At 40.1% G+C, this 16,899-nt stretch overlaps 1 protein-coding gene across 4 annotated transcripts in view; it reads right to left on the bottom strand.

Moving 5' to 3' along the window:
- The window catches only part of LOC119901107 (cyclin-dependent kinase-like 5), a 40,218-nt gene that overhangs the window by 9,595 nt on the left and 13,724 nt on the right, over positions 1-16,899 (bottom strand). For all 4 annotated transcript variants that reach the window (XM_038716579.1, XM_038716582.1, XM_038716581.1 and 1 more), the window contains exons 4-11: positions 7,853-7,898; positions 7,579-7,715; positions 7,342-7,462; positions 6,569-6,628; positions 3,710-3,800; positions 3,408-3,597; positions 1,051-1,131; positions 69-235 (exon numbers count right to left, since the gene is read on the bottom strand). In XM_038716579.1, coding sequence (XP_038572507.1) covers positions 69-235; positions 1,051-1,131; positions 3,408-3,597; positions 3,710-3,800; positions 6,569-6,628; positions 7,342-7,462; positions 7,579-7,715; positions 7,853-7,898 — 893 coding nt within the window. The remainder of the gene's footprint in view (positions 1-68; positions 236-1,050; positions 1,132-3,407; positions 3,598-3,709; positions 3,801-6,568; positions 6,629-7,341; positions 7,463-7,578; positions 7,716-7,852; positions 7,899-16,899) is intronic.

The raw sequence follows: 16,899 nt of genomic DNA, 5'->3' as shown, positions 1-16,899 counted from the left end.
TAACTCATGTATCTGAACAACAGGGAGACACTGACAAGCTTAAACTAGCTATAGTGCTCACTGCTGACCTGCTGGGGGTGGTGTTGTCTCCATGGTGAGGTTTTCTCTTGGAGGAGCGTACAGGTGTAGGTGTGGGTGGGCCGGGCCGCTCCACCAGCCGCAGGGTCTGGAAGGCGTGGTGGTTTAAGCTCTGCTCTGTGAGAAAGCGTTCCGTCGGGTTCAGCAATAGCAGATTCTAACACACAAACACACAGAGGGAGCCCGTGAGCCCTCGATACACCCCGAACATCCAGCAAACTAAAACAGTCATGCTATTATGAGTCATCGTCATTATCATAAAAGTCAGGCTGCTGCTACGTTTAATTGTGTCCTACAGTCAAACAATGATGTGAAATATGATTTGTGACATTTTTCTTACTCAAATAAATATCCAAAATAATGTGTCTCCTGTATGAATGCACTCAAAATAAAACCTGTGAACAGATCATTTGTATACACTTTATATAACTAACATTTATAGAGACAGCTACTTTTCTCATTTTCTCAGAACAAAAACAGAACGAATAAGACAGACAATCACTCTTTGCATTAGCAAATATATTTTGTAAAATGAATATCTAAACTCAACTCAAGAAAGCCTGATTAGTAATAAGAGAGATGCATGTCCTTGCTGATGTCAGTCCTGATATGACATTATGTTAGCAGTGAGTCATTATCTGCTGGGAAAAGCGCAAGTGCACAAGCACACAAGCACATCCCACATTCTTGACATGGAGCTCCTGTTTACAGTGTAGACACAGCAATAACAGCAGTGCTGGAATCAGGATATGAGCTGAGAGATGCCGAAGCAGTGAAGAGGCATCATGCAGTCACGACGTAAACATGACGATATTGATGCAATTATCAGATGTCTAGTTTGTGAAAATTGGAGTTTTCATGATTACAGAGTATCTTTTCATTATAGCGTGTTAGCAGGAATGAACTGAAACAAGACAAAAAGTGGAAATAAAAACATCTCAGCAGCAGAGCAGCTATGCCAGTGATCCCTACCTTTAACAGGTCCAGCAGGGCTCCGCCGATAATTCCCAGATATCTTCGCTCCAAGGTTTGGGGGTGATTCACAGCAGGGAACTAAAACAAGAGACAGTGGATTACAAAAATGTAGCCACAACAAATGTCCAAGTGATAAATGATCCAATAATCACTGTAACTGTCTCAAGGACATGTTTATTTTGTATATTTGTATGTGTAAATTCATCAAAAGTTGAGTTCATTCAGCCATTTAAAAATAGGAAAAAAATGTAAAGTAAGATGTTAAAAAGGGTAACATTCACAAAAAATGTGTCTTAAAATGTGTAATTTTAAACAATGTTAAAGAATGTTGTGCTTGTATGTAAAGTTTATTTCAACTAAGAGAATAATGGGAAATGGGTCACACGACCAGAGTAAAGATAAGGGCATTACTATGGCATTATGGGTAAGAGACAATGTGGATGCAGAGCAGAACATGCAGAGGAACAACATACAGCCCCAAAATAACTGTATTCTACAATTGGTTCAAGAGGCGCACATGGCAATTGCCTTTCATTTGTTTATTTTTGTGTATGGTACTTGTTGGTCTGCTTTACATGGACAACACTTTTTGTTTGGTAATATATGATTTCATTGCATTTCGCTTGTGCTAACGTGTTTGGGTCCTTAAAATGAATGTGAGATGAATGTTTTAAGCTTTTTGTCTTTTCTTTTCCTGTAGTTTTCACGGGGTCTGCCGAGGAAGTAGAGAGTGAGATAAGATAAACCTTCAAAAGACATCTGTATGATGTGCGGCCATTATTTCTTGGGACCAGTGTAGCAACTTTGTAAAAAGACCAGCAATCTAAGCTACCTGTACTTTGTGTGTAGAGTCGAGGAGTATGTGTAATGAACTAGTTTTCATTGCACATGCTCAGCTTTAATATTAGTAAGACAAAGGGGCTAGTTGACCTTCAAAGGGGAAGGGAGAGAAGGAGCATTGCCAGTTATCAACAAAAATCAGCAGGTTGAAGTAGTTTCCTAATATAAATATCTGGAGGTTCATATTTATATAAAATTGAACTGTTTGGTGCTATGCTTAAGAAGGCGCAGTCCAGGTTCTGCACTCAAGTCCTTCGAGGTCAGTAGGAATATTTGAAAAGTTTGTTCTACGCTCTATATTTTGGGGTAAACAGCATTAATGTCAATCACAGGAACATGGTCAACAAGTTTATTAAAAAGGCTTATTCTATAATTGCTTTAATTCCTGAAACTTATTATTTTTTATTTGGATCACCATTTGTGTCCCCACATCGGTCGCTAGTCTTCCTAGGGTCCACACTTCTGCTTCCTTAGAAAAGGTTTTTAGGAGGGAAAAAAACAGCTTGAAGGTCACTCACAAGAGCACTGTTGCATGTGCTTTCTTCCACATTCAGTCTTCCCATGTCAGCCTTTCATTTTGACAGAATATTTCTTCTGACTATTGTGAATCTGCTGCCAAAAAACGTCCAGAAGCTGTTCTTTTTACATCACACATTTCCAAGTGTTGCAGAAAGCACACCGTAGGTGGCTAACGTGATAAAACAACCATCAAACATCCTGTGTTCACTCAGAAGTGTTGTGTGGTTTCTTGCTGGTCTGATGCACTCACATTTGAATAAAAACAGTTTGTATTGTTCCTTCAAACACCATTCTCCTTCGTCATGGTCCTCTCTCCTGTTATTAAGATCATTTGACCGTGAGAGAGGGGCTTACACATAAACGTCCACTGATCAGTGAAGTTTGCTAACAGGGTCACGCTCTCTACTCATTTAAATGACAGCAGGCATAGAAAGGTTGTGGAGAATAATTTTTTTTTTCCCTTAAGCGGAGTTCTGACAACAGCAACTTCCATATTTATGAGCTGGAATTTAGACAAGAAACAGGAGCCAAGGAGCCAAATGCTCCTTCACCCATTAACCAATTTTTGCAGTTTGCTAACTAATAATTATATCCCGAGCCGTGGGCAGACAGGGGAAGGGAAGGACGACCCAGGTCTGTTGTACCACCAGCCTGCCACAGAAGAGTTATCACAGCCTTCCTTCACAGAGCTTACAGGATGCAGGATACATGATACACGATGAGTCATTGTGATCCAATCAGTCACGGCACAGCAAACTCAGCCAGGATAAGAAGACCGAGAAAAAAAAAGCAAGCAAAGAGTGCAGAGACATTGCAGGGAGAGAAAATAAATAAGGGAAGGAGAAAAAGAGGTGGAGGCTGAAAGAGACAGCTAAGGAGAGAGAAGATCAAGACGAAAGCGATGGAAGAAAAGAAAATGAGCGGTAATAAGAGCAACGTGGAGGGGATGGGTCGGCAGAGTGACCCGCAGTGAGGGTTGGGGTAAAGTGTGTTACCCGTAGCCCATGAAAGCGGGGGTTGTTATAGAACAGCTTCATCTGTTCCGGTGGCAGGGGTCCCAACACTTTCTGGATGGTAAAGAGCTGGTCAATCTCACTCTCTCCCGGGAACAGAGGCTGCCCGTCACTCAGCTCTCCTAAGATGCAGCCCACTGACCACATGTCCACTGCCTTCCCGTAAGGAGCCCTGGGACCAGAGATTTAAGGGGCTGGTGATTAAGGCCAGGCATAAGAATAGCTACTAAAAGGATATGTCAGTGTAGTGACTGAGTTCCTGGACAAGGCTAAAAAAGACGTACCCGAGCAGGAGCTCTGGAGAGCGGTACCATCTAGTGGCCACATACTCGGTGTAATTGGCATCAGTCCCCTCAGAGAGATTACGTGCAAAGCCTGGCAAGAGAAGACAGAGGAAGCAATATAGTATAATGAGGAGGCTTTTGATATGCTCTACATGCTGAGACACCTAAAAAGGACAGCCAGGGACCTCTCTGGACGCTCATTATGATTCAGAGGTCTGTTATAAAGTAGTTGAGATATGGAGAAGCTGCACTGTATTGATGAGCCCTCTTGTGACATCGCACTGGTAAAAGTAGTCATATTAATTTCTGGATGTTGTTCAACACATATCCAGTCATAGCGATTTTAACTACTAAATTTTGGGTACAAATCTGAATTCATTTTCATAGACCTGAAGAGTAGATGTACAAATACAGCAAACTGTCTATAATCTAATAGTTTGACAGAAGTAGTTTGGTATTTGGGGAAATATAATTATTTGGAGTTACATGAGAGGATCGATACCACTCCCATTTATGTATGTTACGGCCAGACACTACTGGCAAACCATAATTTTTTCATGCACTGGTCAACTCTGAAATGTTTTGACTCGCGAAAAGAAAATGTCCAAAATACACATTAAGGTGTTTATTTAACTAAACATTGTCTATATACGTTTGTAGATTTCTCCTAAATTCACCAAAAGTGAATGTGTGTGTAAGAGTATGTGTCAGACTGTGTTACTATGGTTCTGTTCAGCTGAAGGCCCTACATGCTGTGTAATTGAGTCAGTGAGTTTTAGATGTTCCACATTCTTGTTGCCAGAGATTTGATCAGACATTGTGTCTATAAATAGTGGCTTTCAATAAAAATATAATTTTACAATACATATATTTAAAGGCTGTTCCTCAAAATGATTTTTTTCCCCCTCATTCTCTGATCCAGAAATCTCCACCTCATACACCCTTACATACACCAAACTTTCCAGTTTTATTCCTCTCTATTCTGAAGTTTTTTACAAAGGGGTTTGTTCATAAATTATTCATAGCCCTTATAAAACATTTTATTCATAAAAAACATGGCAAAAATTTGTTTTGTTTTTTTATTGTTGTTGACAGTATTTGCTGATTTATGAAGTCATAAAAAGTTCCCTCTGTAAACCATTTGACTCTAATATGTCAACAACAATTCTGAAGTTTATCCAATGTACAGATTTTCGTTCTGGAAAAACATTAACAAAGAAATTAAATTAAAAAAGAAAACTTGCTAGACAAAAAAAAATTGTCTTAATGTAAGTAACCAGCTGGGGAAGGTTTGTGGTGATATTAATTAGTTAAAATGTTTACCCTATTTACCTGTAGTGTCTTGCCTTAAGTATGAAGTTACAGCCAGGAGACTGATGGGAAAGGAAACAATGGGTAACAGCTAGCTTGGGTATGTCCAGTAGCTCACTATTAACACATTATATCTTGTTTGTTCTACCCATAGGGAAAAAAAGGAAATCGCTATGCCAGGCCAAGAAACAGAGCCACAACTTGTCGTTTTTACATTTCAGTTTTGTATAAATTAAAGAAACAAGATAAAACGTATTATTTAGAGAGCTTTAGTAGGTAAGCAAATGTTTTACCTTTGGATAGAGCCAACCTAGCCGTTTCCCTGTTTCCAGTCTTTGTGTTAAGCTAAACTAACTGGCTGTAGTGTTGTATTTAACACTAATATATGACAGCGGTATCATTTTCATCTAACTATATGTTTAACATATATCCTCTCATGCAGATTTGAACTATTTGGGTAAAAATCTCAATTCCTTTTCATAATTTCGGGAACCAAGCTTATTTGCTGTCTTGCTGAGATTTAAATGAGAACATCAATACTACTCACATGTCTGTACACTAAATATGAAGCTGGAGCCAGAAGTGGGTTAACTTAGCCTAGCATTAAGACTGGAAACACGAGGAAACAGCTTGCCTGGCTCTGTTCAAAGTACCAGCACCTCTAAAGCGCACTAATTAACAAGTCATTTCTTGAGTTAATTTATTAAGCTTTAGAGGTGCTGGTAGGTGGACTTTTGAGACAGGCTGGCTGTTTCCTCATATTTAAGCGTTATGCTAAGCTTAGCTTGCCACCTCCTTTGCTTCACATTTAGCGTATAGAAATGAGTGTGGGATCAATCCTTTTATTTGCAAGAAAGCAAAAAAGCGTACTTCCCAAAAAGTCAAACTATTCCAAGGAAATAACATAACCCAGACTTAAAAGGCAAAGCTGAACCTGTCCATCAACATTTTCTTTCCCTTTACCATTTCTGCATTAATAACTGCTTGATGGAGAGCAAACAGTTGCTCATCTGAAATACACTGATGCAATTGCTTGACATAGCTGTTGGCATGAGCTTTTCAATTCCAGTTTGGGTATTTCTCAAAATCCAAAATCAAAACAACACACAAAGAAATTAAATGTGCAGAAAGACAAATGTAAACCTTCACAGAAGAGTATGTTTGGCCTCTGTCTGTTCTCTCAATGCCTTTGGCTGACACAGAGCAAACAGCAGGGCTTCAGTCTCTCACTCCAGATTGCCTACATGATGTTGGCTACGCCATGTTTTCCGTTTCCCCCGTTTTGTTGTGGCGCTACCAGATTGAATCAAAGAGTGATTAGCCTCTTGTTTTCCAACACTTTTCATTAATTACGATGAAGGAAGAATGCACAGCGGCAGCCTGAGAGCCAGGAGAGAGGGCTGCACACAAAGATGCCTGGTACCCTCCTGAAGCAGTGGCTTCAGCCAAATATAGTCTATGTTGAAAATACTCCTTTTATATCACAGCTTTGACTGTTTAGCCTTCCTTACAGCTCTTACAGGGTGACCATGTGATAGAGGTGCTCACCGAAGTCACATAACTTGAGGACGTCTTCGGCGCTGATGAGAAGGTTTTCTGGCTTTATGTCTGAGGAGGAAGAACACAGATGGGGAGGAAGACAACACATAAGCTGGCGAGGGGCATCGGCGTTACAACGTCACGACCATCATTCCTGCCAACACATGTTCATCTGTCTCACTGAAAGGGTGAAATTCTTTTAAATTTACAGTATCTTTGCAAGAGGCAGCAAACTAAGGAGCCAAGAAATCAAATTCTGTCAGTGAAAATTCACAGATTGTAAAGACGAACTATAACTTATACATCATATCCCTCAGTAGCAGTGTCATATCTGTGCCTGGGTATACCACGGGCCATTTGGATGCCTGCTCTGTTGCATTCAGTGTGCCAAAAGCTCACATGGGCCATCTGGCTTCCTGCTCAGCTGCTACTGATTAGCCCAAAAGCTCACATCTTGATAACAATAGAGGGGTTGGTTACAATACATCAAAAAACCTAATGACTGTTTCATCAGAGAAGAATAGTCAGACGTATACATTTATACTATTTTACGCTGGAAATGTACAGTATTGGTTCTAACTGTTTCTTAAAATCAAAGCACAGATGGTGTCCAGTGATGGTGCAGTGTTTAATGCTGTGCTCTGTGGACTTGTAGGAGCCTCTTCCAGGTTAGGATCAAATATGGACGGAAAGTCTCTTCTTTGACACTGTCTCTCTCTCTCAGTGTTTTTATTATGTATCCAAATAAAGTACAGAAAAAAGTAAGAAAAAAGAGATTTTACCCCGGTGAACTATGTCATGCTTATGGCACCAGTGAATTGCTCTGATTAACTGGTAGATGTAGCTGCGCGCTTTCTCAGTCGGCACACCATTGGGTAACTCCTCAAGCAGCTCAAGCATGTTCTAAAACGAGAACAAAACACGACCAAAAAAATCAAGATGATCACCACGCTAGGTGACAGTAACATTAAAAAGTCAGTGTAGACCTCATAAAGGAACAATCTGAAAAAGAATCTCACCTTCTCCACATACTCAAAGACAAGATAGAGCTTTCCTCTTCTGCGGAAGGCCTCTTTCAACTCCACAATATTCTCCTGCTTGAGGGTGCGGAGCATCTTGAGCTCCCGCAGTGTTGTTTCTTTAACCTCCTCATTTTCTGCAGAGAGGTGAGACAAAGGGGAAATCTGGATCACGCTGGGCTTACATGTAGTGATGAGGAAGGGATGCCTCCCAACAGAAAAGATGATGAATTGTTTGACAATAAAAATGATGATGGATTTGTTGTCCTCTTACCTTCACTGTCCTTGAACTTCTTAATGGCCACAATTTCATTGGTGTCCTGCAACAAAAAATACAGAGCAACTAGTGAGAAATCAATGCTACTGTTTATTGCTGCTGTCAATTCATTATGACAGTGGCAGGGCTCTACAGGGCGACCAATTTAATCCCACATGCCCCTAAAAATAGATTTTAGAATTTATTTACGAGCAGTGTGCGGGTAAAGATTGTGGCTGGTGGATCAGCTCATTATACTTAACTTTTTCACATTTTTCACATTAAACATTTTTCACTGTGCTCCAATTTTTTTTTTCTTTTTTTGGGAGCGCATGTGCCCCTTGGGAAAAAGGTTAAAGTAGAGCCCTGAGTGGGAAAACACAACAGCAGAGATGAAAACACCTATAATAGTATTGTTATTTCTGCTTTTACTGCTGCCACCACTAGTGAAAAGGGGTCAGTACACCCACAAGGGGTCATATCACACATCTAATGATTATTGGGAAAAAGGAATTGTGTTATCTTACATACTTTTCTCTAATCTTTGACTTTTTTTCTTGTAAACTGGCCTTTTTCCCCCGAAATGAACCTGTCTGATGTAGAGCCGAACGATTTGTTGATTAGTCAATTAATCGATAAGTTGATTGAAAATTAATTCGCAGATACTTTGATAATCCATTAATCAGGGGGTAATTTTTCAAGCAAAAATGCCAAATTTAAGAATTTACTGCTTTTCTTACATTTCGCCAAAACATGATATGTGAAGAGTCAACTTGGAGTCTGGGAATCTGGGATGGACATTTTACACAGTTTTCCAATGTTTTATGGAATGATCAATTGACGAAATTATAAAATCGGTAATATCAAAAATTGTCAGTTGCAGCACTAGTCTGATGAACAAATCCCATCACATGTCCATGAAAGGGGTCGTAAGAAGACTCAGCTTCGTACTAAGGGGTCACAAGCATAATCAAATTCTGTACCACTATTCTGGCTGGACAGTTGCTCAAATGAAAAGCAAAAGGACTGGCACACCTGGAAAAGCTTATGAAACAATCCTGCAAAAACAATCTCTGTCACATGTTTACAGGCATGAGTGACATGTAATAATCATACATATGGAGCAAACAAAGAAACTCAGAGCTAATCACCACTGAGTCACTCAGTCGCTCCATGAAGTTCTCTGCGAGAGACGCCCCACCACTAGCCCCGTTTTTCGACATGTCCTAGTTAGGCCTGGTATTTCTGCCTATGGCTCAGAGCTGTGCTCCAGTTTCCTCCCCCCCACACCCAGAAAGCCAAAGGCAGCATCGCGCCACTCCAACATGGATCACTGTGAACAGTGAGCCCTCCTCCCAGCACGGAGAAATGCAAGATGACTCACAGCGGGGTCAACTTCATGAGCATCACTGTACTGTGCACATGCAAGGTAGCCTGAGTGAAGGGAGATGATGCGCTGCAGGGTGTCCATAAATAACCTGTTATACTGTATGTTTAAATGTTGGTCACTTGTAGAGGAAATAAAATCAGATCACTTCAATAAGTGATCATTTCTATCCAGGATCAAACATTTTAGGCTTTAATTGTATATTTTACATCTCAGTCTTTACTCACGTAAGTCCGCTCTGCTGCCTGGCAACCTCACAGTGATGACAAGACTCCAGGAAGTCACTGCACACGGCCAAGAAATAGTTCCACCATGTAACTCCACATAAAACTACAACTTGTCCTTTTTACATCAATGTTGCACGGATTAAACAAACAGATATGATGTGTTAATTTGTGAGCTTTAGAGGTGCTGGAAGGCTGTTTTCTAGTCTTTGTGGTAAGCTAAGCTAAGCTAACCACCTGCTTGCTAGGGCTTTAGAGTGGTTAAGTCTAATCATTTATAAATGATTACATTTATACAAGTGGCTATGAACAGAGCGATATAGCAACTGTTTCCGGTAGGATCTTACTCTACTTCTGTAGGGATCCTTACCATAATGTTTTCAGACACTTAAAATAACAATCTGAGCCTGTCAGCAGCACAACTGCCTGCAAGGAGCAGTCCTGTTTCGCTGCTGTACACTGCAGCACGCTTACTCAATACTGGACCAATTTCCAACAATTTGTTGTTGCAAAAATGTGTTTCTGCTCTCTGAACTGGACACAACAGCATGCCGGTAAACACACACTTATCATGGCAGAAGGTGGAGAAAGCAATGATTTTTTAGACAAAGAAAGAAGGTGCAGCACTGTTTCACAAGACCAGTGCCAGTGGTTTTAATTTGATCATAAGAGTTGTGAAGGGCATAAAGCTCACTTTCACTAAATACAAACAAACTACACAACTAGTGACTTCACAATTTCAGAGACCCAAGTTAACCTGTGAGAGTTTCTTGCTCCAATTCACAGCACATCAGTCAGTCCAGGTTATTTCTGTTTCAAGTACAAACCACAGAAAGCCCTGCAGTCAGAATGAAAACATACAGTATAAAACCAATAATACCACACTTGTGTTACCACTAATCTCTCATTTGTTCAAATAAGTTTCATTATGTGTGCATGTTCATGTTGGAGGGATCAGTGCAGCACACCAGCTGCTCTCAATGTTTTAGTGTAACTTTTTATCTTAAGCTCTTCAGGAATTCCCATGTGGCAATGGACTGTGAGGCTCATTTGTGTGGGAGAGAAACCAAGCTGGGTAATTATTATTTACTATGAACATGCTGTCCCTCTCCCATGACCTGAAAGGCACAGATTAAGCACCTGGGTCAAACAAGACCACCTGTTCGATACCTCCTAAAGTCAGGTACAAGAATTTATATCCAAAACACTAAGGCACAGAGTGTAAGTTTATCAACAAAATTAATCCTACAGTAAACTGATTAAATAAAGAATAAAACATATTTTAAAAAATCTATTACTTGTAAAGTTACGTGTAACTGAAATGAAAAATGATTAGTTAGTTGAAAAATATTATGTTACAAACTAGTGCAACCCATTTAAACAGTTGTTCAGCAGCAGATGATCTCTGAGGGCTGACTCATTCATTTTGTTGCACTTCTGGCCACACCCAAGTCAGTTATGCCACTGCAGGTGTTTTGACTTTGAAAACATCTGAGAGAACATCTGCTGTGATGTCGATTAAGTCGTGATTCAATCCTCAAAGCGGAGACACTGATAAAACAGTTTTATAATTATGTAAATATCATCAACTGGATATGAGAAAATGTATTCACTTAATTACTAAATTATTCATTGATCATAATCTTCATTAAAGCAGTGACTTCATGTGTTTAGTCAGTGGACGAGGCAGTCAAGCGGGTGCTGTGTTACATTCCTTCAGGCATCATGCATCATTCTGTCGTATTTTTCATCCAGTTTGAAGTGCATGCTGCCAAATTACAACACTAAACCCAGCATTAAGGGCATCAATTTTGTGTCAAAGACTTGCTTCTGCACAGGGCATAACATGATCAAATTAATAACGCCAAGATCCCATGTTACGTCTCTATTTATGCTGTCCAAATAAGTAGATCAAACATGAACCGCTTGGCTGTGACATTTGTTAATAACAGCCTGGTGGATCTCTGGGTGAACGCCAACAAAAAGCTCAGTTGGTAGCGGACTACAAATTTGTTTCTCTTACAACTCAAGCCTTTCCTTAGTAGATAAACTCAGCACTTCCTGTTTGGGCCCTCTGAGCATCTCTCAACAGCAGGTCGATGAACCAGAACTTCAGGTTATGCAGAGGACTGCAGGTGATGTTCGGCGCCGGAGCAGCAAAAACAACCCACATGTCACTGGAGACAATCCCCCTGGAAGCAGCAATTTCATATACTAGAAAAGGGAAAATGTACAAATAAATCAGCGGCTAGTGACCTCGCATGTTTGTGATAACATGCTGTCTGTGTAGAAATTGATGCTTTACGTGTATTTTGTGAGGATATGAATGTTTATCGCTGTGAAATGTGCCCTTTAGTTCATATTTATGGTTCATATGTGCTGGTATAACAAACTAAAGTGAGCTTCTTACTAACAGGTAAATGCAAAGCCACATCACAAAGAGGCACAAAGAGATTAGGAATGGCCAACGGGCCTGCTGCAGTATCCCATCTGTTGCCAACAAAGCCAAGAGCTGTGCATTTCTTCATCCATTCATGCTAGCTTTTACATAACATAATCGCAATCCGCAGGCGTCACGGTGTTACAGTGGTTAACACTGTCACCTCACAGGTCGTGGGTTCGAACCTCGGTTGCCCCGGCCTTTCTGTGTGGAGTTTGCATGTTCTCCCCGTGTCCGCATGGGTTCTCTCCTGGTGCTCTGGCTTCCTCCCACCGTCCAAAGACATGCGGACTAGGTTAAATGCATGTGACTTTTTGTTTGTCTATGTGTGGCCCTGCCCTGTCCAGGGTGTACCCCCCCTTTCGCCCGATGTCAACTGGGATTGGCTCCAGCAAGGATGTACGCAGGATAAGCAACTGACGAAGGATGGATGGAATCGCAATCATCAGTTCTGACTCCAGGGTTATTTACAGTAACATGGAGTTGTGCTGTTTGATTATGGAGTGGGCTGGTGCCTCGACAAGTGGCAACACTGGCAAAAATCAGCCAGGGATGGACAATGACTGGGGTGAAAACAAAAGCCACAGAGAAACTCTGAATGAATATCAAACTGCATGTTAGACGAGTAAACTGAAGGCTGGGTGCAGCATCACACCGGGTACGTCAACAGGTAAGCTGGGCCTGACAGTGTGCGTTTGCCAATGCTTTAGCGTTAGCCTTGAAATAGCCTTTCTCTATCAGGGGACAGTGACAACTTTAACATTCAGACAGGAAGCGTGTGTCCCCTCTATATCCCTCCGTCTCTCTCTCTCTCTCTCTCTGGCTCCTGATAGGACCACATAGACAAGTGCTCCACTCAAGGTGACCCATTTAACGTTAAAAGTCCTTTTTTTCCCTTTCCTGTCCCAGTTTCTGTTCACTGGGTGCATAAATAACTGTTCCCTTCAAAGGGGGCGGATAGACCCCCCCCCACACACACTAAATAAATCTAGATGTTAATGACAGCCACTCAGCTTATTTAGGAGGACTAAAATTTAAGCCTTCTGCATCAATTCTGTTATCTGCGGCCAAAAGTGGTTACGCAACTAAAAACTGAAGCTGAAGCAATGTTGAAATAAAAGATCATTTAAAAAAAGGAACATTTATAATCAAGATAGGACAAACAACAGATGACTGCAGAGCGGTGGTGACTCAACTCTTAAAACAGTGATGGGCTTAATAGATCTAGTCAATACACTAATTACTCATTTTGTATCTCCATTTAACAACTTAAAGTCACAGGTAAAAGCATGACTAATTAGCATGTTGTCAGAAATGCAACAAACTAGTCTCTGTTCTAACCTGTGGCCTGTACTATGAAGGGAGTTCAACCTATAGGTTTATCAAACTAACTCAGGGTTGAAAAACTCTGACCTAACCTGAGTTAAACGGTACTACAACGGTGAATAAGATGTTGGTTAGTTGAGTCGGTGTTAACTAAATTGGAGTTGTGCATGTTCGCATAAATGAGGCGGGTTCGGCCGAGTTTTTTCGGTGCATGCTCCGTAGTTTCCCCAGAAGAGTGCACGTTGATTTTGTCAGGATATGAAGAGTTTAAAGACATGTCGGCCAAATCTACCACTAAATTTGTAATTATCTTCACAGTGTTCTTATTGTAGACTAATTCTACATTATGTATTTTATGGATCTTCTTTTATATATATCATTATACCTATATCATAATATCATTAAGATGTAAAAGTACAACTGCACATTATGTCCATTGTAATAAAAGAATTGGAGCCAGGGGAGAGGGGGAAAGAATTTCCAAGATTAATGTGGTAGATTTACGAGAAAGTAATAATCACAAATCTACAAGTTAAAAACATGAATATTCTCTGACATTGGAATCATCCATTTATGAGAGAACTTTTTTTCAAGGAAACAATCACTTCACTTTGCAAGGCTGCAACATCACATACACACACACACACCTCTGCCGTGTATTATGCATGCAATGGAAAACTATATTAGACTTCGCAATCGGATTTAGCAGTGAGGAAATAGGTGAGCTTAGCCCACAATCACTATATTATCATGCACCTTAGAGACTTTGCTGTGGATTGGGCGTATTCAGAAGAAAACACAAGAGTGATTTTGCGTTTTTGTGACTTTAATTTCAGGGAATTTCCGATTTTTGTTCTTGTAAATTTGCTTCTTTCAACTAGGATTTTTTTTTCTCGGTTTATTAACCACCACCTTGGCTTCGTATTTTTTGGACACATAAAATAGTCAAATATGTGAATACACTTAGGGGAATTCAATTATATTCTACAGATGGGCTACATCTCATAAACTGTCCCGTTAATTAATTAAGATCTCTCTAAAATTACAGAGGCCTCAAGGCTTGCTATATGAACGTGAAGCTGATGTGTTAAGAATAACTTCATTGCAGCTGCAACCGCATGGAACATATTTTATCAAGTGGTGTGTATTGATATCCTACTTCTCATCATTGAGAAGTACAGATTTGGTGTGTAGTTCACATATACAGGGTAACCTCGAGTTGACCACGAACAAAACCTGCTCGGAGCAGGTTAGAGATGGAGCACCTATCCACCTTTCATAGTACTTGTTAATCGAGAAGTTAGACCCGACGTCACAAAGTTACTCCTGAAGTTACCTGGATAAGCCAGTTACCTCGCTTCATAGTACAGGCCACTGGGGCTCAAAACGTTAAGCACCGGTTTGCAACGTTTTTGGATTGAACTTCATGTTTCCTTGCAACGTTGTGCAACGTTCCGCAACGAGCTTCGCGTTATGTTTGGTGGGTGTGTCACAGGTGTTACCCATTTAGCTACAAAAAGTTTGTAAACACAACAGTGTTAAAAATGCAGGAAAATGCAGGGTGCCACCGTTTCCATTATAAAAAAAACTACATTTTGTCGGCGCTGACCTCACCCCTGCTGAGTTTCAGCAACAAGGAAGTGCTCTGATTCTGTAGTTTTATCTTTTCCTGTTGTATTGTGTAGCTGACATCTGATGCTTGCGGCGCCTGCATTTTAGCAAATGTATGACAGAGTAGAAAATGAAATGCTCTCTTCCACAGGATTCTTACATCATTCATTGAGCGCTATATCAATCAATCAGTCAATCACTTCTTAACAAATAGACAAATATCTGGCAGACATAACCCTAACATATAGCTTAATATAAAATATAAAATAAAAACACCATGTAAAATAATTTTACTTCTATGACTTGTATGCACCCATCTACTGTGTATAATTTTTGTTATGTACAGTAGTAAACATTACTACAACTTATTCTCATTATATAATCCTGTGTTGTAAAATGATAAATAAATCTTATATAATATATACCTTATAATACCTTATTAATATATAATAAGTTATAATTTCATATAATTTCTCCTGGACAGTGCCGGGATCAGTTTGTCATGTTATTATAATGAATAGCCCCTGGTGACTGATCAGAATGTGTTGCTATATTTGTTTTGCTAATGTTGCCGTTACACTATTTCATTATGCAATCCAGTTTTTCTTGTGTAGCATGCTTATCATTCTAAATTATATTATGAATTATTATATTAAAAGGCTAGCTGTTTCACCTTGTTTAAGCAATGGAGGGTATTTCAGAAAATGTCAAACTTCAAACATCAGCGCTCTTGAAATGTTACACCCTAGAAACACCAATCTACTGCTATAACACAAAGTAAGCTAGTTAATGCTGCACTTTTGACTTGTGTTTACTACAGCTGAAAATAGCAACTGGACATTAAGAGACAAAAGTAGAAATGGAACGGCAAAAAAGGGGAGCAGGCTGCATGAGGTCAACAGACAGTTTTCGGTTGCTCTCATTAAATGTGGATTAACTATTATAAGAGTTCCAGGGAATATTAAAACGTGACAACGACATTTCTCATTTCCAGTCATTGATTTCTTAAAAGTAGTGATAGAATATTGTCTCGTTTTGTCCTCGTGAACCCAATATTGTGAATTGTCTCGCCTCGTGAGCTAATTGTATCATCACACCCCTACTCTTAATACAAGACATGGAGCTAACAGACGTAACCCCACTGAAGAACAAATTTGATTAAAAATGTATATGTGTGTACTATTCATCGGCTTAATTGGTAGCAGTGGCTCCCACAGTACCATGCCAGCTGGCACATAAGTTGCGCTTAAGGCTGAGAGCCACACACTATGAGAGGAAAGTATACAAACATCAGTGCCTAGTATAAAACACCAGTAGGACTGTGTCGGTGCATTAACAAGTCCCGATAAATGGTTTCATATAATTCTAAAAAAATACCACTGACTGGATTGTACATACTGCTTCCCCATTGGCTGAACATGTTTACTAAGAATGTGTTGGCATCTGTCTTCAGCCCTCAGGGGTTCGGTGAACCTAAACCATGCCAGGAAAATACAACCCCATGCCATACTGGAGCTGCCAGGAGCATTCACCATAAGAAGCAAGCACTGTGCCTGTAGACTCCTCTTGGCATGTGCCACATATGTTCTTACTCACTTGCTAATAATAGGATGACTCATATGATCACGTGACGCTTTCTGTGGCTCAGGAGAACACTTGCAGTGTTCTTTGCTCTCAACTCCTTGTTTACATTTATAGCGTGATTGATTATGCTATGCGAGCTGTCCACAGTGATTATTATTCTCTGTAAAGTTTTGTACAGACTGCAATTAATGAATGTGCCCATTTATTGTATGAGGGAAATTGATTTTCTTGTTTACTTAGCTGTCTGTTTCGCCTCGCATTTCAACTAATGCATGCGCATCCCTGTCAAGAGGTATTTCTATCTACAGTCAACTTCAGCTGATGTCTTTCCCTTAGATTTTCATGCCAACATCACATTAGCTTCTCTTCTCAAAGAACATTAGGGTCAACGGTTTTCCTCCTCCCGTTCTAATCAACTTAACTTGTACCTGGTATTACAGGAAGGGTACGATTGCATTGCCTTAGCCGTCACACACACACAGAGTTTCGTTGT

Source organism: Micropterus salmoides, unplaced genomic scaffold, assembly GCF_014851395.1.
Source record: "Micropterus salmoides isolate LMB-PRFRI ecotype aquatic unplaced genomic scaffold, ASM1485139v1 Ms_hic_scaffold_13, whole genome shotgun sequence".
NCBI lineage: Eukaryota > Metazoa > Chordata > Actinopteri > Centrarchiformes > Centrarchidae > Micropterus > Micropterus salmoides.
The sequence above is the reverse complement of the archived record's forward strand: the minus strand, read 5'-3'. Positions and strand labels throughout refer to the sequence as shown.